The sequence below is a fragment of the Habropoda laboriosa genome, unplaced genomic scaffold (genome assembly GCF_001263275.1).
Source record: "Habropoda laboriosa isolate 0110345459 unplaced genomic scaffold, ASM126327v1 scaffold38, whole genome shotgun sequence".
NCBI classification, from domain to species: Eukaryota; Metazoa; Arthropoda; class Insecta; order Hymenoptera; family Apidae; genus Habropoda; species Habropoda laboriosa.
Window position 1 is genome coordinate 305,748 of NW_017100163.1, and position 27,862 is coordinate 333,609.

The window sequence follows — 27,862 nt, forward strand, 5'->3', positions numbered from 1 at the left end:
CTAGAGACTTATCGAGTGTACGTCTAACGCGAGGTGTGTTTTCTTCCTCTTTTTGTCGCAATGAATATCTTTAGACAACGAGCGACCGCTACTCGAGTTTTGTCGTTCGTGAAAAAAGGAAAAAAAAATGAGAGTGCAGCGTGTTCACGCATATTCACAACAAAAATTTACACGGAGCATGCGATATAGAGGCGGCCCGAAGAAGGGTGTCGGTGGTCTTTGACCGAGTTTCGTGCGGTCGATCATATTCCGCCGGAACTCGGTCACGCGCTTATGCATCGGTGTCGTCGTCGCGGCGCCAACGGGCGGCGGACGCGCGCGCCCGTACGCAAAGCAGGAAAAGTAAGAGTGAACGGTGGTTGATTGCCAGTGGAACGGGTATACGCAGGATCAGGCAGGCCGACCGAGTGGGCCAGCCGAGAAAGGACGAAGACGCCCGAGCTAATTTAAGGACGGTCACGAACCAACGATATTCCAGAGAGGAGAATTGCCTCTAATTCGATTACGTTAATTGCGACACCGACCCGCCAGCGGGACCGATAAACTTTCCTCGGTTGTTAAACAAGACTGAACGATCTATTTATCATGTCCACAGAATTAAATGCATACGTGGAAGAATATTGTTTTGTTCTGCCAGTTCAATGGAAAAAGGGAGAATGCATGAGAGATAGCTAGATTCTTGATTTCAGTGTGCAATTTCGTTTAACCAGCTTTCAAAAGGATAAAAGTATTTAACTTGTTTCGTAACCCCTTTTTTAACTCCAGCACACTTTTGCAGTGAAACTTTTGAAAAGCAAAAGTATCGTTTTGAAAAGAGAAAATGATAAATGTTCATGAATTTAGTTATTCTTATCTCTTTTGCTAATTTGCTTTATGGTTATGGTGTACATATGGTTTGAAAAATTTATCAGACATTTGGGTGAAGAGAAAAATGTAGATAAGCAAATACTTATGAGGTATAGTGTCGTATCTATCAACAGTTCTTTCCAAACGGTTTGCCCCGTATCGAATGCACCCCGAACCATGCAATAAACATTATGGAAAGAGATACATAATTCGGCGATATGGGATGCGATGAAGCTCAATTTAATTGCCTATTGCAGCTTTTATCCTGCGGATATATGACTACAATAAAAACGGCACTCTGCCAACACGCAGGCTAGAGAGAAACGGGGTCAGGTATGTCTACGGTAAATCAGCCTTCATCGAGGAATCAACAAAAGCATTCGACGTTACAAGAGCTCCCTGTTAAAGAGACTAAACACTCGGACGTTTTTTTTTTTTTCGTGAATTCAGGATATGAATTCGCAAGGACGCTTTAGAATCACAATTCGTAAGAATACCGCTGGAAATGCACGATACATTGGAACTCTGTATTCTCCATAAGGATAAACATGATAATTGCATAGATATCCAATGAAAATTATACATCGAACGAAGAAGAAACATATCGCCATAGAATGTTGCACACCACTGTACCCACCATTTACGTTGCTTATATTGCCCTCTACACAAAACTATTCCATGGACAATCGAACGGTACGGAAACATCCAGAGAGAGGGAGAGACACAGCGAGAGAGAGAGAGTGAGATGGGAGGGGAGGGAGAACCTTCCGAACGGTCTTTTCGAAAGCCCGAAACGCGGATCAATAAACAGTCCCAATGCATATAGTGGTCCGAAACGAAGCGAAATGCATGATCTACTTCGATGCTGGCACGTTCTGTACCTTCGAATCGAAATAGAACTAGCTATAAACCTCCAGGAGAACGTGTACTAAAATCAATGTTGAACACCTCTTTCTGTACACAGGTTAATCGCAAAGGGACGAACTTGTTATACGTTCGTGAATGTTCAGCATGGAATAGGATAATCAAGAGAAGTCGTTTCACGCGTGAAACGAACACGATGTCGTGCAAATTCGTGACGACCACTGCATTCTCTATAATTGCACGGCTGCCATCTTGATGGAAGCGCATAGGAGAGAACAGTGGCGCCACGACGGAGAGGAACGTCGATGGAAAACCCTTTTCTCCACTTTGTGGTATGGCACAGCAGCGACCCGACGCCGACACCGATGCCGACGTTGCGTGACGTCACGAACCAGGCCGGGTACGTTGCGGAAAAACGTTGTCATGACGACGAGCGCTGACGCTACCGTCGCCGCACCGTCGTTACCACCACCATCCCGCCACCACATCCCTCGAGCCACATCCACCAATGCCAAGGATTGAAAACGGTAAAAACGGAAGGGTGGAGAGCGATCTGTTTTTCTGTCGCGACGTGTTATTCGATTTTTCTTAATCCCCTATCTACGAGCAACATTATATCGTCGTCCAGGCATGAGCTTTAATGACCGAACGATCCGGAGGAACGGAAGTCGCGGTGTGTATGTAGGTCGTTCGGTATGGATTGACAACTGTACCGGAGAATTGCGAAAAACTGCTAATTTATGCATCATAGATAGTCAGAGAGTTGAAGTTTTTGAGAATGTAATCGAAACGGTTGTAAAATTATTGTCTAAATAATAATAGAATTTAATAACACGCAACATTCGAGTTAGAATTAGGAATATTGAAAATTTTGAAAAAATTCCTTTCGCATAGGTTTAAATGTAACTAGTTTCGATGGAAATTGAGGATGAAACTTGTGAGTATTGAGAATTTTTGGAAATTGAATTGCTGTACTTCGATGTTATACTGAATCGAAAATAGAGGACTGGAATGAAATAACTAACGCCAGTCAAGTGGAATTTTTTCAACCTGACCTACAATTCTAAAATGCAGCTAATGATGTCGAATACGTTATTCGAAAAAGTATCAAGCTACCAACAGGGACAAAAGAGTGCATTTATATTTCAGTATAACAAATTCGCGTGCAAGCGATGTTATTTAGCCGACTACGGTGGACAAGTTACAAGTAGTAGAAGAAGACGAAAGTACGGCCACAGTAGTAGAAAGTTACTTCGCGCCGCCAATGGAGGACAGCATAATAGCGATAACTGTTGGGTGCGCCTGGCTGTTTCAGCGTGACATCCAAAAGATTGCTATCGCTGGGATAGTCATATTACAGACTGAAATCAATAATTACCATCGCGTACATATAACATTAAAATAAACCTTCACGTCGGTATTATGAAACTTATTTACACATCAACCTAACAAAATCCAGTGTCGATACAAGATGAAATAAAATATGGAAATTTAAGTAAAAGAAATGATAAATTATTATAAACGAAGAATATAATCGTATCGTGTTCTACATATTGTAAAAACATGAACGGTATCGTACGATACCAACAGAAGTATTAAATACATACAAATTGTTGCTCTCACGACATCAGCTGCACTGACACGACCAACAAAAGACAAAGTATACCTGATGTTAAAGTATAGTGCAGAACAGGGCCATGCGTTCTTGCGAGGACAATCGATCGATCGCCCGTTTGCCTGCCTGTCTACCTGCCTAACGCCTGACTTCTCTTACGGTTTAACACGACGTTATGCCTCGGAAGATCAGCCCACAGTGAGATCTGATCTCGATCAAGTGTTCTTCGTCAATCGATAGAACCTTGAACCCTGTATCATTTTTCTCTGTATTTCAATATCTTCAGCCTCCTCAGAGGAAATCTATCGTTCCCTTCCTGTATAATTCGACGTTCGATCTAAACGTCTGATGAAAAAATGAAGCAACTTATCGTCCTTTTATTATAGAACCGAAGGAAGGCAAGATGCTCATGGCCATTCGACAGAAAATTGCAAGGTAAAGAAATGATTCCGGAATAATACGATCTGTTTTTAGACACGTGGCGCGACCGCTTTACGAGGGCGGGATTCAGGATTGACCTTTTGATTATAGAATTATATAGCCGCAGATATTATTCGATGGAAACAGAGAGTTCGATAATCCCGTTAAGCTGAACTTATGCATCTTTTAACGCGTTACGCCTCGAGAACTGTACCATTTCATAGATTTTCGTTAACTGTTTTCGAGAGCGATCTGTCCCGGTATACTACTGTGTCAAGTAAAATCTAATAACTAAAATAGCTATTTTCATCGAGCTACTCGCGCTTTTATCGTAACTCTTTTCGTACACTGGCTCATTTCCAACTGCGCCAAATCGCAGGAGACCAACTTCCGGCCATTTTAATCCCAATTTCACAGACAATTAAACGAAGGTACATATAACGGGTGAACCTCGAATCCCGCAGAAATACCTTTAATATCCATATCATAAGCTCAAAGAATGGCACACACGCATACAATCCGTTTGGGGGTGCACTTCTGCTCAGTTACGATGTGCGAGGCATATCGCACCTGTTGCGTTCGCTCACCCAACGTTCGCCCTGCAAAATCTCCCTCCTTCTTTCACTCTCTCGGTGGTTCCAGTGAGCGCGCGCGCGCACGCGCGCTTTTGTAGCGCCATTGCTTATCATGGCGCATTCGAAATCAGAGAGATACGGATCACCGTCGAAAGAGGTTACCGCTGAACTCCCTATTCTGAATGCAAACCCCTACCACCGAACGTGACAAAGATCGCTTTGTGCGTCAAAGCGTTTCTAGGTGATCCGTGTAGTTACAATTCCTGCGGATTCAACGTTGCAATTGAGGAAAATTGTGGTTTCTTTAATCGCAGTCTCAAGGTAGAGGGACAGCGAACTCGATTTTCAGGCAGGATTTTTGAGAATCGGCAATTCTAGAGGCTGTTTGGGAATAGCAATAATCGAGAATTTCGTCAAAATTTTTCAAAGTTGTGAACTTTGAAATCACTATCGTTGAGAATTACAAACTGTGGAACTGCAACCCTTGAACTTCTGGCACCTTCTAAATTGCAATTCTACAATATCGAAAGCCCTGAATTTCCAATTGTGGAAAATTGCACGCCCTCAAGTCGCGAGGGTAGAAAATTACCAACTGGAAGATCGAATTTCTCGTAAAACTACGAGCCCTACGATTGAAATTCTCGAGTATCCGATGGTTACAAACTCTCAGATTGCCTATTCTTTCCGAAATATGGACAAAAGCGATTCTATTAAGCTTAAACGTTTACGAAAATAAGCAAATGGCAAGTATCGAGAAACTGTTGCATGCCAAATGCCAACAAGTAACGCTTTCACGGGAATTGCTCTAACGCATCGAAGGGAATATCACGAGCAGACGAGAAAGAGAGGGGTGGGAGGAATGCAGAGGGTTTCCAACGAACGGGGAATGTTTAAGTCGAAGAAATCGACTTTGACGTCACGCTTTTCTCGCACGGCGAACGGACGGGAAAATACGCTTCCTTTTAGCACAGACAATGTAGCTTTGATACGACCTTTGACATTACACGGCTGTACTATCGATCTTTTATTTATTAAGCTAAATAGTTCATCAAATTTTAAGCGATGCAATAACATATATATATATACATAATATGTGTATATCGCTCTCCGTGACACATGCATTCCATTTGATTTTACATCAATCTTCCGAATACAGCAATTGACCAATTAATAAAAAACATAACCTATAAATTTCACCTTTCTTCCCAAATCTTCCGAAATACTCTTACAAATAACAAGAATACTCTTAAACTCTAAACGTGTAACGTCTCCAATTTCTAGCAAAAGTGAGGTTAGGTTATACCACGATCGAAAGATCGACACGGCTGATCTTGATGATACGCGATCGAATCGACATCTCGAATGGATACAATTCACGCGTTTCCTCCCCGCGCGCGGAGTGTCCCCGCGAGCGTGTTGGTCGTGCACGAGGCGGTGATCGATACCATCGCACGATTCTTAAGCGGATCGTGCATGTCGTATTGACCGGCAATTTTCGCGCTGAGGAAGGTCATCACGAGACACACGAGAACACAAGGCGAGCACAGGACGTGAGCTGAAGGAACACGATACATAAGAGTGTGGCAGTGCGCGCGGCGAATACGACCTTCGTCGCCACGAATACAAAGGCAGCCGGAGCTATTTCACGTCCGACTAATCTCGAGAAGAGAGAGCAAAGAAGAAAAGCAAGCGCTTATCATCCTCGCGAGAGTGAACCCCTGACTGATCCCTGACCGAGGTGGCTATCGATCGATATATCGAGAATGGAACAGCAGTCGCGCGTCACGCTATATGTAGATATATGTCACCTCTGCGTGTGTGTGTGTATGTGTGTGTGTCACCTTAATATTCGATTCGTGCTATCGTGTCCAACCTGATCGAAACTGTACAGTGGTCACGGTAATTGATTATATATATAGAGCAGGAGGGTAGTAATGGAGGGTAACAGAACGAGAAAGAGAAACGAAGACGTACATTTTTTCTCTATTTTTTTTTTTTTTATATATCATAAGTCGTTGAAGAATGAAGAATTTCTAGTTCGCGGTCGAAAGCATTGAGAACGGAATATATAGGAAGGATGTTGCGACAACGATTGTTCGTTACGTGGTCCGTAGCTGCACGGTAGCGCCATTAGCGCCTCCTCCGAGGAAGCGCACGCGGTCTCCAAGTAGTAAAATCAACGAAATACCTTACACGCTGTTTACCCCCAGCTAAACTCGTCCGTTCGTCGCGTGAACCGTGAGATAACTGATTACATTCGAATTTGAAAGGTGTTCAGGTATAGGTTTTCGTCGTATCGCGGAATTTATCAGGGAACAGTTTCATTTCAGGGTACGAATGGATACTAGAAGAGTTTCTTTTTTTTTTCTTTTATCACTTACGGTCGAGGAGTTTCTCCGGTAGCGTAGAGATAGTCGCGGCTTGAACGAAAAGAAGCACGACGTAGCGATATGGAGAAGAGGCACTGCGACGTCGAGGAGGGGCGGGTTCTGAGATACCTCCGCGGGTCTTGCTTGTTCAGCTTCAGGCAAGGGTAGCACACTACCAAGCAACGACACTGTAAACTGAACACACCGTACAACGACAAACTTTTTTTGCTGTCTTTTCTCTGTTCTATGGCGTGCGTGTTTTACGTCTGTCTTTGTGTGTGTCTCTTTCTTTCTCTTACTCTCTTCTTTTTCTATTCTCGTTCTTCTTGTCTCTCTCTCTCTCTCTCTCGTTTCCGTTTCTTTCTCGCGACGACGATTATAAACGACAACGAGCACACGACCACGAAGCGTTCCGTTTTCTTCTTCTTCTTATTATTATTATTTCTCTTTCTCTTCCTATTACCACTTTCCCCTGTGGATATATTCTCCCGCTAGGTTCCTCGATGAATTCCAAACGAATTCCTCGTTCCCGGTTTCCTCCCTCTCCCGGCTCTTCCGCTTCTTCTTCTTCCTCCTGTTCTTCGTGTCCTTTGTTCTCCTCGCGCCTCCACCTCCTCTTCCAACACCTCTGTTCTTCACCGCAGCGGCAAGGACCCGCCCCGTGTCGCGCTACACGAACGTGTAGTGAATAAAGAGAGCGTAAAACTTGCTCTGCGACAACATTATCCGGCCGGTTATCGGTATCTCGCTGCAGTCGTCATTTCTTCCTTTCTTCCAGTCTCGCCGCCCGCGTCGCAACGAAAATTGATCGCGTTGCGCGCGACGGTCCCTTCCTGGGGGACAGACCCGACGCGTTCTACCGCTCTCTATCCGCGCTGTCACCCCGTTACGCTGCCTCGTCTGACTACGATCCTTCCGTCTTTCCTGCCTTCCTGCCGTCCTTCGTACCCTTAACTTTCCTGACCGAAGGACCGACCGGGTCCTTTCCACTTCCTTTGTCTGTCAGTTCCTTCTGGCACATAGACGCGCGCGCGCGCCTCCTCCTCCTTTCTCTCTCTCTCTATCTACCTTTCTCCTTCTAACGTTCGCCCGACCACACGTCTCTGTTCTTTCGATCTATCTCTCTCTATTTCTCGCCACCCCCTACCCACTCTCTGTCTCTCTCTTACTCCCCTTCTCGCGCTCGTCTATTTCCCTCTATCACTGTATTCCTCCCACCTAGCACTTTCTCACTCTTTCTTCAACCCCTCCCGAAGAACCCCCCTCCCCCCTACTTCTATCTATCTATCTCTCCCTTTCACCCCTTGCCAGTCAATCTATCTCTTTCTCTCTTTCTGTCTTGATTACTATCTCGCTCACACTCAGTTCTCACCACTAGCACACTCTCGTCGGTTCGTCTCCCGATGTTTTCCCTTGTCCGCGTTCCTCTTAACCCCGGTTTTTCATCTAGCTAACCTGGCCACCGGGAATTCACCACCGTTTCACCAGTCCCCGATTATCACTGTCTAAAAGTACAGACACCACACCGTGTCTGGCGCACACTTTTTACTGGCTGGAAAAGCTTCTCCCGAGGACTGTAGCGATTAGACAAACCCGACGCGGACGTTATTGCACCGCCACGCGCCAATCTCGCGCAGCGGACTCGACGGGAACTAGTTTCGAGGCGCCCCGCTATATACCCGCACCATTCGCAACCCGCTACGCGAACCACCCACCACGCTCGACTAACCTGCGCGAGAGATTGTCGCAACTACAAATCCGTACTCACCCAATGACAGTTGCGGTATACACTTCTTCCGTATGAACCTCTGATCGGACCCGTTCCATGGCTATCCGATCGCACCACCTCCATGTTGTTTTCATACGAGCACGATTCATGATAAGAATATGTCGGGGATAAAAATTCGTTCGTTGGTTATTCAAATTGAAGATAATACGGCACGAAGTCGATATCACGGTTAGGATTCGTAAATTCGCACACCCCTTACTTCCGTACCACGAACGGATCAATGAAAATGTACTCCTCCACTGACAGCCCGCCACCCCCGTGATAGCGAGAAACAGGATACCACACCACGCCACCCTTACTATCTTCGCCTAAAAACATTCGCCCGCCGCCTTTCGGTAATAACCGACCGTCTCTGCAAGCTCGCCCGTAATGCTTTCCTTAAGAAACTATTGGCCGGCGATTGTGCTGCAATCTTACTGTCAACCCGGCACCGTCGCCATTATGGTAGCGTGTGGATTTCATCCCTACCGTGAAAACAATCTCGACAGGTTTATTTTTCGATGTTCCCTTTGCGTTTTATATTTTAAGTATACTCCTTTGTTTATTTTCATTTTTGTCTCATCGTGTGCTTTTATGTTTAACGCTACAAAAAGTCGTAATAAAATACTGTTGTTGTTGGTATGAAAACAATAATTCGTTAAAATTATTTGTTTTTTGTTTATTAACGACATGTGTATAAATTTGTACAGAATAGTTTCTATGCGTTGCATTAATACATTTACTTTAAATTGATTCGTGTATCAACTTGGAAATACGTGTAAAAAATATATGTGCTATATATAAATATATGAAATTCTCTTTGTAAAATTTAACGGTGATTTTCTCGACGATGCAACTAAACGTGCATGAATTTCTATCAAACGTCACTCATGTAATTAAAAATTTCGTACGATCAACTTACAACTAATATCATTGATTTAAATACGCCTCGCTATTTCGTTTCGACAATTTACAAATACAAAAGTATGAACCGATTGCTAACATAATAATTAATGGAAGGCCAAGACCAATTGAAATAATCATAATTACCAAATAAGAAAAGTGCTCAGTAGGCGGTGTACCATAACCGATCAAAAACGTCCTGAAAATGATATTAAATTTTCAGTTATTTAAAAATGCGTTAGAATACAAATAATACAATTTATTCAAATAAAATTACCATGTTGAATAATGTGTTCTCTTATAAAAACCATCTCCTGTTGTTCCTAATGATACAATAATTCTTTGTGTAAGCATATCATCAACCTTATCTCCATAATAGCAGTATAACATAGAATTTCTGATAGCACTGGTGTGATTAGATACTTTCAATGGTGGATATTGTATTGTTTCTGTAGAATTTGTTACATCGCGTATTACACTTGTGTAAGAAACTGGTCTCCATTGCAAATAAGCTCCTTCAGTTCTGTAATTGTCCATACTTTTGTAAGGTGGTGTTCTGGCTTCAATAACCTGAAAAAAAATAATATTCAGGTACTATGTATCTTTAGTTAACCTGTTTCTAAGAATTATAATTTAATATTACTTCAAATATGCCAGGTGTATGTTCATCGTCTACAGTCTTTTTTGGATTAACAAGCATTGGAATATTTGGATTTCCCCCACCTACTACCAATAATTCAATAGCAAATCTGCTACGATTAAAGCTTTTATTGGTTTCTATATTATCAAGAATAATATCAACTTGAGTGGAGTTTTCAGTATGTAACATGTAAGGCATAATTTCTGAATGATCAAGGGAACAGAAGCCTTTTAACTAAAACATAAGTAGAAATAGTAGTTGCCCTCCATGTTTAAATTAACAAATTCAGTATTTTGTATTAAAGTCTTACGCTCCCATTGGAAAAACATAGGATATAAAGTATTTGTATTTACAAGATTAGCAATATTTATGAAAGCTGTATCATTTATATCGTTGAATTCTATAATCTAGAAGCAACATTAATTACATTAATTTATTGAGTAATAATAAAAATAGATGCTGAAATTTAAAAATGTGTTACATATATACTGACCTTATTTAATATTACTCCAAAGGTATAAACAGGTTCTTCTGTAAATACTATAGAATCTTTTCTTTTTGCAAGAAAATGTTCCCAACTTATGTTCAAAGAAGCTGAAGGTGAAGTAAGTGCTAACAGCACAGATGGATTACCATCAAAATCCCATAGATAATGCAAAGTGTCATTGGGACCATCAGCTCTTAAATAAACTGTTGTTAAATTTTTGTCTTTACATATCGTGCCACAGTCAGGATTCACCCATGATCGTAACTAGTGCCAGGCAAATTCTTTTATATAAAAAAGTGTAAATATATTGTTTACAACTCAATAATTAAACAATACATTGTTATAATTATAAACTCTATAAATTATGTTTTATATCATACATAAGATAGTTAAATAATATTAACATAAAATTCTATTGTAAATATAACTAAATACCATTAATATAATTTTTTTAATACACCTGGCTGAAAACTATAACTAATGAAACTTAAATCTCTTTTTTTTTTAACATATAATTCAATATCATCGTTTAATTAAATTTATTCCAAATTTCCGCACATTATATCATTGCTAATCGCTCGATTATTAGGGTTCTCACGTTAATTAATAAATGGGTTATGGGAACTCGTGTTCCTCATTAAGTAACGCGCTGCTCCCAATTACCATCGAATTGTCATTCAATGACCAGTCCCGAGATATGACAATAATTTCTAAATCGACTCTGGCCACGAGATAAAACAATCAGACGATGAATCACATTACGCGCAACCTTTGTTTTTCATTCAAAAGGATACTGATCCAAATAATGAAACTAATAAAATCATATTATTTCGATTAATAATATATTAATGACAACAAAGTATTATTTACTTACAATTCTTTGCGTACAGCATCCAATATCTAATAATGTAACGAACAAAAACAGTATCACAAAAACATTATTCATACTGTCTGACGTGTATAGCAGCAAATCAAAACATTTACTGATAACACTACCGCAACTTGTGACGCTACTGGCCGCTACTGAACCTCGATCGCTGGAATCAAAATGGATCTAAACGCATACTGCCGACAGCGCCACATATGATTGGGTCTACGCGCAACAAATTTTCTAGATAATCAAACTGTTAATAAAATGTCTACAATACAGTATACAAATTGATTTAGAAATTTTATTATACATATATTGCACATGTATGAATATATTCTAATCAATATTCCTTTGTAAATATTAATATACCTACAGAATATGGCTATTGAAGTATAGATCGAATTTCTTCATTTATACACAGATGACGCTACATTCTAAAGTCTACCAAACAAAGGAAATTGCATTCATCGACATTTTTCTGTTGCAAAAATAACAGCGAATGCCCTGATCAATATATTATTCAATAAAAAGATTCAGATAACATTCAAAAACTACATACATATTTTATTTAAGTTAACATACCTGTTTAAATTTAATGTATTTTTACACCGTATTTGTTAACAATTTTTCTTAAGAATTAATATACTTACTCCAATACTTACGACAATATTAACGAATTTTCGGTGAAACGATAGACCGTGGTAAAATTTAAATGATCTTTATACGGCTGCATTTCGCGCCGAGGGAAGGAAACTCGTACCCCATTGGCCATTACATTCCTCCAACGGTGGTGGAGTTACCAATCCTCGACACAGTATTTCGTTCGATAAATTTCGCAGGAAAATTGGATAAACGTTTCGACGAGAAAAATCGCTATCCAAAAATGGTAAGCACAAGTCAGTGATACGCTGTGCAAAGTCAAATGTATAACGAAAAAAAAAAAAATATTAACAATCATACATAACATTATAAATCAATGAACATTTTATTAAATCAGTCATCAGAATGTTTATTTGTAAATAATTCTTTAAAATTGCTTCACAGACAGACAGTAATTGTCTCCTTTTCAGGACACCGTATACAGCCGAGGAAAGAGAACGTGTAAAAAGAGCATTAACTTGCAGACTACGACCTTGACCGAAGCAGTGTCCGCGCTTGTAGCACATAACACATACAAACGTATGAATGTTCATCCGTACGTCTAGCGTTTCAAGGAACTTCGTTTCTTCGGGTTCTCACTCGCTACCTCCCTCTGTGCATTTCTATACATTGATAATTTATATGTTTCTTTAAAAATTTTAGAATAAAGGACATCAAATACGAACGACCTGCTTTTTACATAGACACAACGACTCTCTCTGTTGCATTTTTAAACTGTCTAATAAAATTCTATATTTCTAGAAAATGTACTCATACACTTGATGAAGCACTGGCGGCCAATGCTCTTCGACGATTTAACGATATCCCGCTGAAGGTCGTCAGAGGAAGTCGAGATCCGCGGTAGAATACAACCGTCCTATATACCGGGTAGCTTGCTCTAAAACTGGTTTTATCTCCCCTGTACTCTTTCACGCGTTCTCTTCGAAAAAGTGAAAAAATAGAATGCCACGCAAAATTCCAAAAACATCGTTCCTCGAGCTTCAATCATTGCTGCTATTCTTACCTCCTATTCCCTGTTCATCTCGCACAAAGTGAGTCTACATTCGTTAAGTTATAAGATGCGACAAGCATAGATTATAAATTAACTAGACACGCGTACTATACTAATAAAACATCGATATTTCAAACCGAACAGCGAAGCGTCATTGCTCGAGAGCCTTTGTCGACAGATAGTCTCGAATCGCAACAGTTAACACGATCCCCGTGAGAAGGAGGCTTACCTTCGATCAATCGAAGTGCTGCTGACGTTTCTCCGATATCCTCGCCGTTCGTGTTCACCGGCGAAACTTTTTAAATGCACACCACCCGATCTGTTCGCCGGCACGCTTCGTAGCCGGCGCGTATCTCGATAGCGAAGCCCGTGGAAGAATCACGACGTATATACGAACGGGCCGAGATCGAATTCGAAGGCGAGCGTAATAATTGCAGCCGGCGCGACGGCTGAAGGACTTCCGACTGCACGTATAACTTGCGCTCCGCCGGTTGCCGGCTAGTCGGCCGGACGAAAAACAGACAAAGAGTCTTCTTGCGCCGTGAGTAACGCCGGCTCGCTCGGCCAATCAGAGGAATCGGCACGATCGCGGTCCGCGTTCAATCGGCCGGTCGACGAGGAGCTTGATGACGCTGCCATCGTCGCATTTGTCGAGCCAGCTAGCTCGAAAACCCAGAAGGACGCTTTCCGTCATGACTAAAAAGCTCGTTCTCAAAATTTCCAACGATTCGATTAAACTGAACAAATCATGGTTGTCATTCGATCACCAGAGATGTAGATTTTTATGTTATCGATTGTTTGGTGTGATTGAAAAAGGTCCTTTTTGAAAACACAAACAAAATTCGAATGAAATGGGCAATTGTAACTTGGTTCTATTTCTAAGTTTCGCATAGAGAATGAGTCTATTTCATGATAGATTTAATTCAACGAAAATGAAACGTGAAATTCAACTCGAAATTTGAGTTATTTAAAGTAGCATCAAACCATTATTTTTATCAAATTTTAGTACACGTATAATGCAAAATTTCTTATGTGAATCTGAATTTTTCTTCGACTGGTATTATTATTGTTAAGGAAAAAGCTTCGATTGTAATAGTGACTGGCGTCTCTAATTATAAGTTTCGACATTCTAGATCTTTCTACTCGATAAGTCTGTATTATCGACTATAGGAATAAACCACGTCAGTGCACCTTTTAAAGAATTATTAAACTGCATTTATTAAGACAAAATTCTAAAGATGCTGCGATAAGTAGCGTTTATGCAAATTATTCTTACTTTTATTTTTTTGTCGAGAAAAATCTAACTTTTAGCAAACAGTAAATGTGAGAATGCTTTCTGAGAACCTTCTTCGTAATAAACCGGCTAACGCATACGATAAAATATTCGAGATGAAGGTTTGCGATAGAAGCCTAACAATTCTAAACCGATGGGTTAAAATTCACTTGTGTACCCGTCGGTTACATTACTTATGCAATTCGAGGGGGTGACAGGTGACGAAACAGACAGTGGAGCGAAGCGAATAGAGATAAAGCGAAACGAAACACCAGACGACGTCGCGACGACACAGGCGAAAAAAAGTGTGCTACCGCCGCACTCAAAACTTCGTATCGCACAAACGAAACGCATCGTAATCCCCCGGCGACCAGACTTTTCTAAGTCATCGAACTGCCATCTATGGTTACTTGTCGCATCCAGTTTGCTCGGTCCTACGTCCTTTACTGCAGGAAACACAGACAATTAATTGTGGAACGTACAGCGTAGCAACATTGTTCTTTACACTCGCGTCCATTCCCACGTTTTAGCCGTGCAAAACCAGTTGAGTGAAGTTAATGAGACTTTTGTGAACTTGAATTTTAATTAACCCGATTCGACAGAAAATAATGGTAAAATATTTCAAGATACTTCCTTTACTGCAGTATTATTAAATTGCTTCGACAAAATGCAGTTACCACCACAATAGTTACAATATAACCTTTTCAAGAAACGTTGTACTGGTAAAATATAGTACACTTCTAAGGTTTCTTCCATTCATATTATTTCATTTATTCTTCAGACCTATCTGAAAGCGTAAATATACTTTATCTAACTTAATAAACGATTCTCATATTTCTGTTGAACAATTCTCGAACAAATTTTCTTGAACATTATTGCAATGAAGATCACGGGAAAACAGTTCAAGATCATCTATATCGAAATAATGTTACGTGTCCTTCGCGCGTACCATATATTCCATGGATCGTGCGTGTCCGTGAGCATACTCGTGTAACACGCGAGTATGCATCGCAGTAGTACCAGCCGATGGTTACACGGCGACTACGTCGCCAGGGGAAAAAAAGGAATAAAGAAGAGGAGAGAAGCGCGCGCAAGGAAGAACCGGTTTCATGGGGGTTTCAGCCTCCACAAAATGATCCGTCTGGCTTGCCGGTTCGACTCCGCTTACCTCTACTGTGCTCGCGTACCGCGAAAGCGCTTGCTCCGATGCACCACCTACCTACCTACCCACCTACCTACCTATCTACCTGTTTCTTTCCTTTGTCTCCTTCTCTCTTTCTCACCGCTTGCTCAGACCTGCTGACCAACGTACCTGATTCGACTTCAAGGGTTCGAACTCCACGATAGGACCTCGTGATTTGACACATTTACATCGTTCACTGTTGGTAATAGTTCGACTGTAATGTGTAAAATGCTTTCCTTTTTTTCCTTGAATTCGTTAATAGAATTTGGAAATACAAGATACAGATTAGAATATTAGACAGCGGATATTGAATTTCAGATCTGAAGAGTGAATTTTAGATTCGCAGAAAATTGGAATTTTATAATTACTCTTGCTAAATGTTCTTTTTTTGAAAAGATAATATTGAACCTAGACCTGAAGCAACTCTGATTTATAGTTTCCTTGGTAGAAAGTAGTTGAATTTATTTTGTTAAAATAGTGAAAATGTGTAGATTTTAAATAACCTTTTTCTTCCTAATTTCCACGAGTAATAAAAGTGCTCTCTTTCTTCTCTCTTTTTTTTTTTTTTTTTGAAAAGGTGCTACTGAAGATTGACCTAAAAAAATGTTATACTTGACCTCCTTCAATTCACACAGTGTTGAACAATGTGCCTTGTCTGTTAAGCAATTCAGGTTAACTGAAGAATGCAAGATGAGATCTTTAATCTGATGTAAGGAGAACAATTGTAGGCGAATAATACGTTCGTCTTGTATAAATATTATAACAGACGGATTTGAAGTTGAAATCAAAAGCAATTCACAATGAACGTAAGTAGAGGAACTAAAATTAAGCTGTTTACATCCTAAATTCATGATGAATTATATTGGCTGACCTTGGAAATCGCGAAGAAAAGAGGCACGAAAACGAAGTATGCTTAGTACTACAAGGTACGAAGATGAAACGAAGAGAAAACTGGTTTCAGATGTTGGAGAATGTTCTGGCAACATTTGCATGTAGTGTGCGTGCATAGTTTACAAGTCCATCAGTATTTTACGAGTCGTTACTTTAACAATGCGCGACCGGAAAGTATCCAAATGATATTTTGTATTTCGTTCTATCTATTGGATCTAGTAATGGCCGATCATTGCATATCTTCGTCTCGTGGCGCGCTATAGTCTCTTAGTAGCGGCTTCGAAGGTTTCAGCGCGCGAAATCACAGACGCGTTTCCTATAAATTTATCATGATTTAATTTTCAAAAAAAATTCACGATTATGGAAAAAGAAAAGGGAAAAATAAATCTCGTAAAGGAACAGTTGAATATTTTCAGAAATTTCTGAAGTTTAGGTATCATAATGATACTCTTTTCTTTCGTTTTACATTAAACAATGCATTACATTTACATTAAACAATAATATTCGATAATATTCATATTATAATTTTCATTATACATGTCAGTACATATTTTAGCACAGTAAAATATAAAACCAATCCATAGATGAAAATATTTAACCAATAAAATAGTAGTAATATTTTACATGGTAACATTAAGTTATTATATAAAGTACGAGTAAAACAAAGATGGAAAAGCAGGACCAAATACAAAGTAGCCCATAAGTCGCTTTACCATTTAAAAATTGATTAACTTTTTTTCCATTATATGTTTTAAAATTTTTAGTTCAGATTTTGGAAATAGTTTATTGAATGTTTAAATGGTAAAGCGACTTATGGGTCACTCTCTAATAAATCTGCGAATCAAGCAAAAGTAATTTGCTGTTTTTAGTGTTCTCCAAATGGAATACGTTCCTGGATAAAACGATTTCTGAGTTGTTTCTACCATAAAAATCCAGCCATACGTTTTTGTTCTGAAGTTACACCCTGTACATTGTTCAGGCTGGCGCGCGCGCGAGCGCAAGCGTACATACACGTGAAAGTACAATATATGTACAGTAGATTATACCCAGCTACATAACGTCTAGGGTATTGTATATACATTGCCATCGTATTACGAGGATTAGAGCAGTTGGCTTTGCCCCGACACTGACCTTGGAACAAGCCTCCAGCACTATCTCCCCGTAGAGGTTCTTCTAGGTAGCCATGAGGTCGGGTAGTCTCTTCTGACATTAACGAAAGAAAGTACGAGCAACAGTTTCTGCAACGTTCGACCATCGAAACTCGAAACTTTCTTTCTCTGGATCCAGTATTAATGAAATGTCGGATTCTTCAACGACGAATGAAAATCGGTCTTTTAAATTCAAACAAACATTACCCTTAAATTCTGCAATAGTAATTTACCAAGAACTGTAAGAATTTTAAGTTAGTACGGAAAAGTATTGAATTTTTCAACACTCAAGTAACCACTCGACCTAATATTATAGGTATATTATGTGCATGGTCCGGGTAACAATGGAAAATAAACGGCTTGAACAGCGTAAAAATTCACTGTTCCAGAATATCTAGAGTTTAATATTAATAATATAAAATACAAATCAAATTATTTTGAAAGCTACATATACATATATTACATCTGATATTAATTATTCCAGATTCTGTAGTCAAGATTACGTTTTCTGAATATTTTCGAAGTTGTGAATTTAGAAAAAAAAAAAAAGAAAGATGAATTACCTCGGTAATTAAAGAAAATAAGATAAATTCAATATTTAGATAATCCTTGATATTTAATATTAATGTCTATTTATATTACTACACCTACTACGAATTTAGACACAATTAGCAGCACTATTAGGACTACTCTCACTGAACATACGCAATTACTTCGGCGAATAGTGAAGTTTGTTGCTGCATCGATTTCCTGAGTAACTTCTGGTACACTAAGAAGTCGAATGGATTACAAACATGATCTATTAGTGCAACTGTTTTATGGCAGGTCTAAATTTAACGTGCAATTTTATGGAGTTTCCAGGGAACCAATTATCTACAATACAGCAATAATCCTATTAGTATTTACAACCATAATAGTACTCACAATTATGGATAATGAAAAATATTAGCATAATATATGTATATAAAGCATTGATGCCTGGTACTTATGTGCAATATTATATTACTTATATAATAAAACATTGATGTTAATAATATTATCATTAATATACAGATGAAATTAATCATTCACAATACTAATTCTACTAATATTACAAAACATTAATATAATTTATAATACACATCACTAATAATAATACTATATTATATTAAATAAAACGTTGATGCTGCTAAAGGTTACAATACTACAACCCTACTATGTTCACCTAATTAATAACGCACTATATTAACATTATACTATACTACTGGTTGGCCCATAAGTCGCTTTACCATTTAAAAATTGAATAAACTTTTTGTTTCTTAATTATTTGTATTTATGTTTTTATTATATAAAAAAATAAAATCTGAAAAAAGTTACTCAATTTTTAAATGTTAAAGCGACTTACGTACCACCCTGTATAATTACTAATACAATTAATCTTGTACAACACTAGTACTACTGATACTTAACCTAACCAAACAACAGCACTAATACTACACAACATTAACAGTGCGTAACATTCTCCTCACCAATGCTATCAACAAAAACAACCACTAATACCAGAATTAAATACACCAATGCATTGCTACAGCTAATACCCCCAAGCTTATTAATTAACCAATTAATCGTCGATAACTCTTCTAGTTGGCGAAACAAGTAAGACGATTGTCCAGCACCAGACTGCCGGTAGAATTACCAGTGGGACGAATTAAAGAACTGCGGATATACCGGCGACGTGCCGAATCGTTTCGCGATCTCCTATTATTTAAACGGGGATATAGGTATAAGAACACGGAGACGGGGAGTCGTTCGCGGTAGTGTGAGGCATAAACGCGCCAGCACCACACCCAGCGTGACCACCATTGCGACACGGGACACGGCCATGCGCGTCGCAGTGATCGTGAGTAGCCAAATTCACTTTTTTTCTTCCCCCCTTTTTCACGAACCCATTAAAGTACCCTGCTCGCGACGCTTCGTCCCCCGTGTCATCCGCCATTTTGTCGAGTCTACCCCTCTGACATCTTTCTCACAACCACATTATCCACAATAGTGATTATTTTGTTTAATTATATTTGGAAACAAATGGGATAAAAATGATCGTTTATTCTATAGAATGGTTGTGGAAGAAATGACGAGGAGATTAAATATTTTATACCTTGTACGTAAGTTTGCATTATACGTGATACATATTTTGAAAGAGCGTGGAATGTGTGATAGCTAAAGGCTTGACGTTCAATGGACCGTGATGGAATTAAGAGATTAAGAATCCTTTCACTGATAATCAGGTATTTAGAAGGAAGGCTGAAGTGCGAGCATGGTTCCGTGTTCTTTCCTTTCCTGTTCGTTTCCTGATCACGAATCTGTGAGGCTGGTGAAGCGCGAAATTTGAAAATGGCCGTGGCGGTGTCGGGTGAAAAGATGATGTACGAGACGGAAGAAAGTTGAAAGTTAATTAAAGTGTTACGAGATGTAGTACAATCTATAAGTCGTGGAATTAGAAAAGAGAGATATTTACGAAATGTGTTAAAAATTTCAATATAGTTGGTAAATTGTTTTTTCTACCATATTTCGCTAAATCTTTAATTCAAAGAAAACAAAATTACTTTCAACACATAAAAAGAAACTTTGGAAATTGCAAAGTAGAAAAAAGAAAATTATTTTGAACGCTTAAAGGAGGAACTAAGAAAAAAATGTAGCAAGATTTCAAAACAATGGAAACAATTATTAAAAAGGAAACTTGAAATATTTGACAGTAATTCTAAGATGGTGAACACAGAATTACCTTCAATATTCAAAACGTTCCATTTACTACGTGTAAGGACGAACGATCGAAATTTTTTACGCGAAAAGAAGAGCACATTTTTCAAACCTTTATTTTCTGTTTCGAACCACTTCATTATAATATATTTGCATAAAAATCGTAGGATAAGGACGAAGGGAGGGAGGAATAATGTGTAGCCAGAGAGTTCGAGTTGACAGACAAGTTTTTCGACAATCTGTAAAAAGTGTATCGACTTACATATAGAGTTTCCTTTATACTTGACATTCCTTTCGATCAGCCCTGCCTGCAACTACGTTCCTGCGTTTCAACCGGAGAGCTTTCTGTTTCGACCGGTTATACTTTGTAATCGCCAGACATTACGTAAGAAACACCGGCTAGTATATTTTTCGTAATTGCCCTGCTATTTTTTTTTTTTCTTTAGCCATTTTTACAATCACCTTCGTTACACTGAATTTATCACTTTCAACCAATTGCAAAAGTTACAGTTCCCGAGCTAATGGAATATATTATTCTATATTTAAACGTACTCCATGTTTTGCATTACATTTAACTCGATATTCAAATGATCAAGCGTCCAGCTCCACTATTAACGCTTAAAGTTTCGACTACTTTGCAAAAATGTTTCTACATTATTGTAATCTAAATCGACATAATACAAAATGAATGATTAATTCAATTTTTGTAGTTTTCTTTATTTCGACCACTATCATAATCAACGGCACATATAACACTTTAATAACCAACTAAGTAGTTGACAAAGAAATATCACTAAATAAAAATATGGTATGTCAAACTTTTAATCCTTCCATCGATTCGTCAACTTCGACCGAATCGTTCGTTTTGAAAACGTGATGTCCATCATAAAATCGAAAACAAGCGAACGTTGAAAAAGAGGGGAGTATCGGTGGAGGAAGAAAGTGAAAGTATACACGGGGGGAGTGAATGAACGAGCGAGCCAGCGAAAGAAAACTCGAATCGGTGGGAGGGAAATTGTAGCAAGAGATCTTGAACGCATTTCTTAACGATGCTCGGCCACGAAGGACGAAAATTAAGCAGGTTGGCCGAGCAGAGTGAAAGTGCTCGACAAGAAAGTCGACAAAATTTTTCTTGGTAGTCCCAACGAATTAGGTCTGTCGGAAAGTTCTATCGTTCTTTCGAGCTATGTTTAACCTAGCCTTTAACATTATTAACTTGAAATGTTTCTTTTTAACGCCTAATTGATCTGACATTTATTAACCCTTTCGCTGTTCACTAAAATAAGAAAATATAAAAATGTTCCACTTTTTTATAACTTAATTTAGTAAAATTTAGAATAAAAATATGAAAAAAATATATTTTATATGTATTTGTACCTTACCTATTACCTTGAAATATTTTAATAATTATTTCCTGTAATACCTGAAATCTGTACATCGAACGGAATAAATAGAATGACACACTGTACCTAAACAGCGAAAGGGTTAACCTGATCTGAAGTATAAAAGTAAACTGAGTACGGGTGTTATTGCTAAAAATTTAACAGTAAACACGTCAGTGATTAAGATACATTTTCTATATACATACATTCCATCCTTTAGAATATCAGAGAGGAAGTAACGATACTATCGCGACAGAAAACTTGTGCACAGTTTTTGGAGACAACATTGTAAATGTTAGAATAGTGCAGAGGTGGTTTGCAAAGTTTAAAACTAGGGACTTAAACCTTCAAGATGAACCATGTTCGGGAAGGCTGTTGAAGATTTCAATGGAAAAACGGAAGATTCTTATGCAAAAGGAATTTGTAATACAAAATGACGACGATTATATCCCAAATTACAGAAGAAAGTAAAAATAAACGGCACAAAACTTGACAGCCTAATATCTACACGCGTGCCACCGCTTCAAACGCCGTAAACGCCGTGCAATCCCGTAAGAAACAAATCTGCGTCCGCTCGATTCGCCTGTCTCTCCTCTTCTCTCTTTCTCTGTCTATCCTTCTCTGTCTGTCGAGACCGGTGCATTCCTACGGACTAGAGGAACTCTAGAGGAGGATATGGCGATCCGGCCCGATACTGCCCCGACTTCGCCAACACGATTGCTATAATGTATCCGTCCTTTCCTCTTTTATGCCGCTTTTAATAAACACCGCGACGTTTCTGGAGTTCCTGAAGAAATATTCGATTCTGTGGTATTTTTACATTGATGAAGAATGTTAAGAACGTTCTATACATTGTTCGGTTACTAATATCAAGGGTTTTGGTATTTAAAGTGTCCAAAGAATTTGGCTAATTTGTAACAATTTCTAAGTTTTACGTATCTTCGAATTTTTTTGTTTTCTACGACACTTAGAGTTTTTCAAGGCACTGGGGCTATCACAATTTCCGTGATTTGGCAATTTGCAGTTCTTTTTGAACTTTTATAGTAGTTAAAACTTAATAAAAAATTTAATATCTTGTAATAAAGAAGTAAACAAATGCGTCGTTGAATTTCCGTGAAATTAGATAAATTTCGAATTTCCATGAGAGCATGTTAACTTGCAATATTTCCAAGCTCCTGTGAAAACTTAACAATTTTGTTTTATTATCCGTAAAATCTTACGAAAAATTGCAACACTTCTGGATCCGCAGAAATGCAATCGTAATTCTGTAGAGCAGTGTCACTGATGAAAAGTGAAGTCTGGAACTCGTTTCCGTTTGTTTAGAGGACCTTGCTCAATTCAAATGCTTCTATTTCTTATTTGTCAATCTGCTCAAAATTTTATTTCGATCACTGCAATTTCAATTTTCACGAAATTCCGCTTTTACAATATTAATAATCAAAATCTTTATCCCTCTTATCTCTTAAACACTTCAACCTAACCAGAAACCTACTTAGCCACAACACTTGCTGCAGTTTCGTTAGAAACCCGAGACAAGCTCTCGTGCATAACCTCACTCTCACTTCCTCCAATCATTAAATACACCAATCTACATGAAGCAACATTCTAATAGTAAAATTCCCGCGTATTACATCAACTTACCAAACACGAACTAAACAAATTGTCCATGCGAAAAAAATAAAAACAAAACAAATTAAAATCTCGTTTACTTTTACCAACTCCATATATTCAATCTCCTTATCTCAACTATTCCTGGCTATTCGCCTTTCGTTAAATAATTCAACATTACTCTTACTGATTCTGCAGTTACGTTAACACGACCGGTATTTCATATTCTTACATAACGAGAATTACACGAGAAAATAGAAGCTTGTCAATGTAACTTCTCATGAACAAGTTAGATGGAGTTACAGGCTAAAATCACGGAATCGTGCCATTTATTGGTATGGATTGTAATTCGATTGTTCTTGTTTCTCCCATTTGCATTACCACGATGCAACAGGTTTCCGCTGGACTGAGGACTGACTGGTTTCGAACCGGTCCAGCATTCTAGTTTACGCGTTTTTAAGCGCATTCACGCGTCTATATACGCATAATAATTAACGAATTCGCTGTGTATTTTCTTCTCGTACGCGTAAAATTCATCGTCCAGTGTGTATATATACATACGAAGACGGAGAAAAGAGAAAGCGATTCGATTTCGAGAACTGGCGACGCATAATGTGCGTACGTCACCGGTATATACACTGCAGCTCGTATGGTGCACGTGTACATACGTAACTCGTCACTTGACATTTAAGCCAGCAAAGCGACGACAATGAAAGAGAAAGAATTTGATGAGAAGGGAGAAAAAAAATAAGTGGAAGGACATTTACATGCGGAACGTATGGTTTACCTTGTTGCAGCATGACTTGTCTAAGTCATAAGCTCGGTATGTTTATGAACAACACAACTTCCGTAATAGTACGCCAGATTATATGATATCGAGATTAGTTCAAAGTGTCGCTGATCGTTGTGCTGGTTTTATTGTCTTTATGCAGGCTAATTCCATTTGCCTTTCTTCAGTTCTATATTTAGTCGTTGATGTTTTATCCTTTATTATTTCATCTCTGTTTACGTGTCTTGAAAGGCTTGATATATACTCGCGGTAACTGAAAAGTGTAATTAGGCATTCTGAATGAAAATTTTTATGAATAACTCACAATGGAAGTTATTAATTTTAAATACTTTTGTTTTTGCTTTAATCTTGACCAGGTATGACAAAAGAAATGTTCTGTTGCAGTTGTTGGCATGCGTCACTGTGCAGGTTTCGGCCCAGTATAACCAAGATGACGGCTTGCCACAGAGGGGGTTGCCAACACCCCTGAGGTCAGCCCGTTTCCAGAGACTTCCGGCTACACGACCGGCAATTCCACAAGCAACTCTTGCGAATCAACGAATTCGACGACCAATTACGTTTAGGTATTACGAATTAAGTAATCAGTCTAATATTTAATCGTAGTATAACCTTACAATCAACTTGGATCTATTATTCACGTCACTCCTCTGTGAACTTGATTTTATGAAACTCAAAAGTGTAAGATTCAAACATTTAGTATTTTAATGATTCAAATTTAATGAATTATTTTCAAAGGGGCTTCAATAACTGTGCTATATTTTCATATTATCACATTTAATGATATACGTACGTAATATCCACATAAAATTAAATATTAGTATAAAAGAATATGTTCTAATATATATTAACTCTAATATATGGACAAATATATTCTAATATATGGACAAAAGAAAATATTAAGGCAGCAGAGTAGTCTCAATTTAGCATTTTCATCCTCAGCAATTATGACTAGTCTAATCCTCTCGAAATTATAAACATAACCTAATAACCAACTTATGAACATTCTCTTATCAGACCGAAAGGCGTTGAAGATTCTATAGGAACAGGTCCAGGCTCGTTTACACCAGTTAAATCATTGCGACCGAATCTGCCTACTGGACCAGCACAATTGCCTCAACAAATTAAGCCAGTGAACGAAGAACCGGAAGAGGATTTTCGAAATCGTGAACCATCTCGAGAACACGACAGTCAAGGCGACGATGTCGATTTTAGCGAAGAGCCAGAGAGCCAAGAAGAAAGTGAGGAAAACGTGCCACGCACCATTACAAATCTTGGAACAGTCGGTTCGATATCAAGAACTTCCGCTAATATAGGTCCAACATCTCAATCGGTACAATATCGTCCGACTCCAGGAACAGGAGGACCAACTGGCAGAGGAAATGCAATACCGACGGCTACTCCGACACCTGTTCAATACCGACCGGCGCCAAAACCGAACAAACCAAGAAAACCAGTGGAGGAACCATTTAAGCAACAGGTGAAGCCACCTACAAAACCGGTGAAACCGTCTCAACATTACGACGCTCGTGGAAAAAAGCCTGTTGCACAGGTTAGTTCTAAACAAAATAAGATAAAGAGATAACTTGTAACCGCACTGCCTGAGCTTCGGCGTTTAGGGGATTTCCTTCACTCTACAGGAATTTTTCCTCGAAGAATGAGAAAATGTTTCTTAACAATTTGAAGAAAATTCCGTAGATGTTAATTTCCTCGATCATAGATGTTAAATTTCCCCTGGAAAATGGAACAATTTTCATAAAATTTTATCCAACAAAATATAGATATCCTCTTAACACTAAACAGACATAATATCAGAGCAGCATTTTCTTGAATTCTTGGATTGGATTTACTTGAATTAGGTTAGAATATTCGTGCTGTCATCTGGAACTTAGAGGCCTCTCCTTTAGAGTAATGTGAGTTTAGATTAACATCAAATTATTTCTGAAGAAAAAATAAATTTGAAATTATAAAAATGAAATAATTCACTAGATTAAATCTAAAGGAAATTTGAGAATCGTCCTTCTCAATTAGAAATTATTCCAAAACAAAGTTTGAGTTCATTATAGTATGCATCATTTCTAAAAATCAAAATTTCTTACCTATACTTCTTACAGAGTTATATATGTATATATATTATATTATTTCTTTACATACCTGATTACATGATTAGTCAATAATCGACTGCACCCTACCGATTATGTCACCACTATTTAACTTTAGTCATTGTGAACTAAGCACGTTAGATCAAAATATAGTTTTACGGCAGGAAGCGTTTAATAAAGTATGAAAATACGGTGATTTAGTAGCGGATGAGATTTAAATTCCCGATATCATTCTGACGTAGTTTCTTAAAAGCTGAACTTGATACCTATAAGAGTTATACATATAATAACAGGAGAGAGTGAAACTGATTTAAAATAGTACATAAATTAATACAAGTAAACGAGCATTATTGTTAAATGAAGAATGAAAAGCTACCACTTGTCTGAATTCAATTATTCCTAGTTAAACATTTTTTCGTATTTTGTAACAGATTATCAGGCGATATCGCAACGATAATCCAGACGGCTCAATCACATGGGGCTTCGAGAACGATGACGGATCGTACAAAGAGGAAATAATCGGCATCGATTGTATCACTAGAGGTAAATACGGATATATCGATCCGGATGGTATTCGCCGAGAGTACACGTACGAAACTGGAATCAAGTGTGACGAAGAACAACGGGAAGAAGAGGAAGAAAATGGGTTTGTAGATTACCAAGAGAACAAGCTAGTACTTCCCGATGGTAAAACCATAGATTTGTCAAGTATGGGCAAGAAACAGGCCCGCAGACCTCGTTTGATTCGCAGGAATTAGTAAAATTCTTCGTATAACCTCTTTCTTTGTTTTCATTTCGAAAAATCGGTACGTTGATTGGCAATGATTGTAAGAAAATATTCACAATATCTTCTCGTTAATTCTTCATCGTTTTAAATATTTAATTATATAATAATTTAACAAGTTGATGTACTAATCATTAGAAGTTGTAAGTTTCATCATAATTTTTTGAAGAAAATACTCGAGAAAAGAATGATGGTTAAAAAATGAAGAGAATAAAACTGAATGATTTATTTCGTTAAGTATTAATCTAGTAATACAAGTTTCATCGTGACTGTCATCGTTTCACTTTCTCCGTTGTTCAAAATTTGTAATTAGAATTATTTAGTATGTATCTATATCGTGTACATATAAATGTAGGTACCTGTATCGAGTTCGTCGAATAAAAAGTAACAAAATACAAATAACACACTGCGTAATATCGTGAAAAATTTTTAAATTACAACAAAAAACTCTCGTATCCCTAAATCCTAATGGAAATTCTGCATATAATATACATAATAGCGACATAAATCAAATAAAGATGGTGGATATAATCTATTTTGATATACAATATGTTTCATTATTATCTCTCAGCAAGTAGTCACAAATAAATTAAGATAGCTGTCCGCCCATCTGTCATTCTAATCAGGAATGCGATGAAATTACCATCGTACGAAATTAAATACAAAACAAGTACAAATACATCAACGATTCGTATATAGCATGAACACAATACTGATTAAACATATATTTCTTGTACGTTTATGCAAATATATGCATATGTATATGTATATACTATCTGTTCAAAAATATTGTTTCTATATTAACAGACATCAAAAATTCAAGATATAATGTACAATTATATATATATTAAGTGACAGATTAAAAATTACGTGTTATGTTTATGTAATATGTATATATATCGTTTCCTTATAGTACAAAGATATCAAATTATCGAATATCGTGCTTCGATGAAATTACA

At 38.1% G+C, this 27,862-nt stretch overlaps 2 protein-coding genes across 2 annotated transcripts; one reads left to right on the forward strand and one right to left on the reverse strand.

Moving 5' to 3' along the window:
* Window positions 1–9,195: 9,195 nt before the first annotated feature.
* LOC108578510 (glycosylated lysosomal membrane protein-like) lies at window positions 9,196–11,503 on the reverse strand. Its single transcript, XM_017941862.1, is given in 6 exon segments — window positions 9,196–9,559; window positions 9,638–9,930; window positions 10,004–10,251; window positions 10,254–10,407; window positions 10,494–10,751; window positions 11,362–11,503. Coding segments are annotated over 6 exon segments (1,197 nt in total). The 5' UTR covers window positions 11,434–11,503; the 3' UTR covers window positions 9,196–9,387.
* A 4,762-nt stretch (window positions 11,504–16,265) lies between these two features.
* Window positions 16,266–26,877, forward strand: LOC108578470. The gene is made up of 5 exons (XM_017941818.1): window positions 16,266–16,271; window positions 19,174–19,383; window positions 24,405–24,583; window positions 25,035–25,569; window positions 26,551–26,877. The coding sequence occupies exons 1-5, from the start codon at window positions 16,266–16,268 to the stop codon at window positions 26,875–26,877; spliced, it is 1,257 nt and encodes a 418-aa protein (XP_017797307.1).
* The last annotated feature ends 985 nt before the right edge of the window (window positions 26,878–27,862 follow it).

What these genes read in the sequence shown, in the direction of transcription:
- LOC108578470 (XM_017941818.1), top strand. An exon ending in CGACGACCAATTACGTTTAG is followed by an intron (nt 24,584 to 25,034) that starts GTATTACGAATT and finishes TTCTCTTATCAG; the next exon opens with ACCGAAAGGCGTTGAAGATT. An exon ending in GAAAAAAGCCTGTTGCACAG is followed by an intron (nt 25,570 to 26,550) that starts GTTAGTTCTAAA and finishes ATTTTGTAACAG; the next exon opens with ATTATCAGGCGATATCGCAA.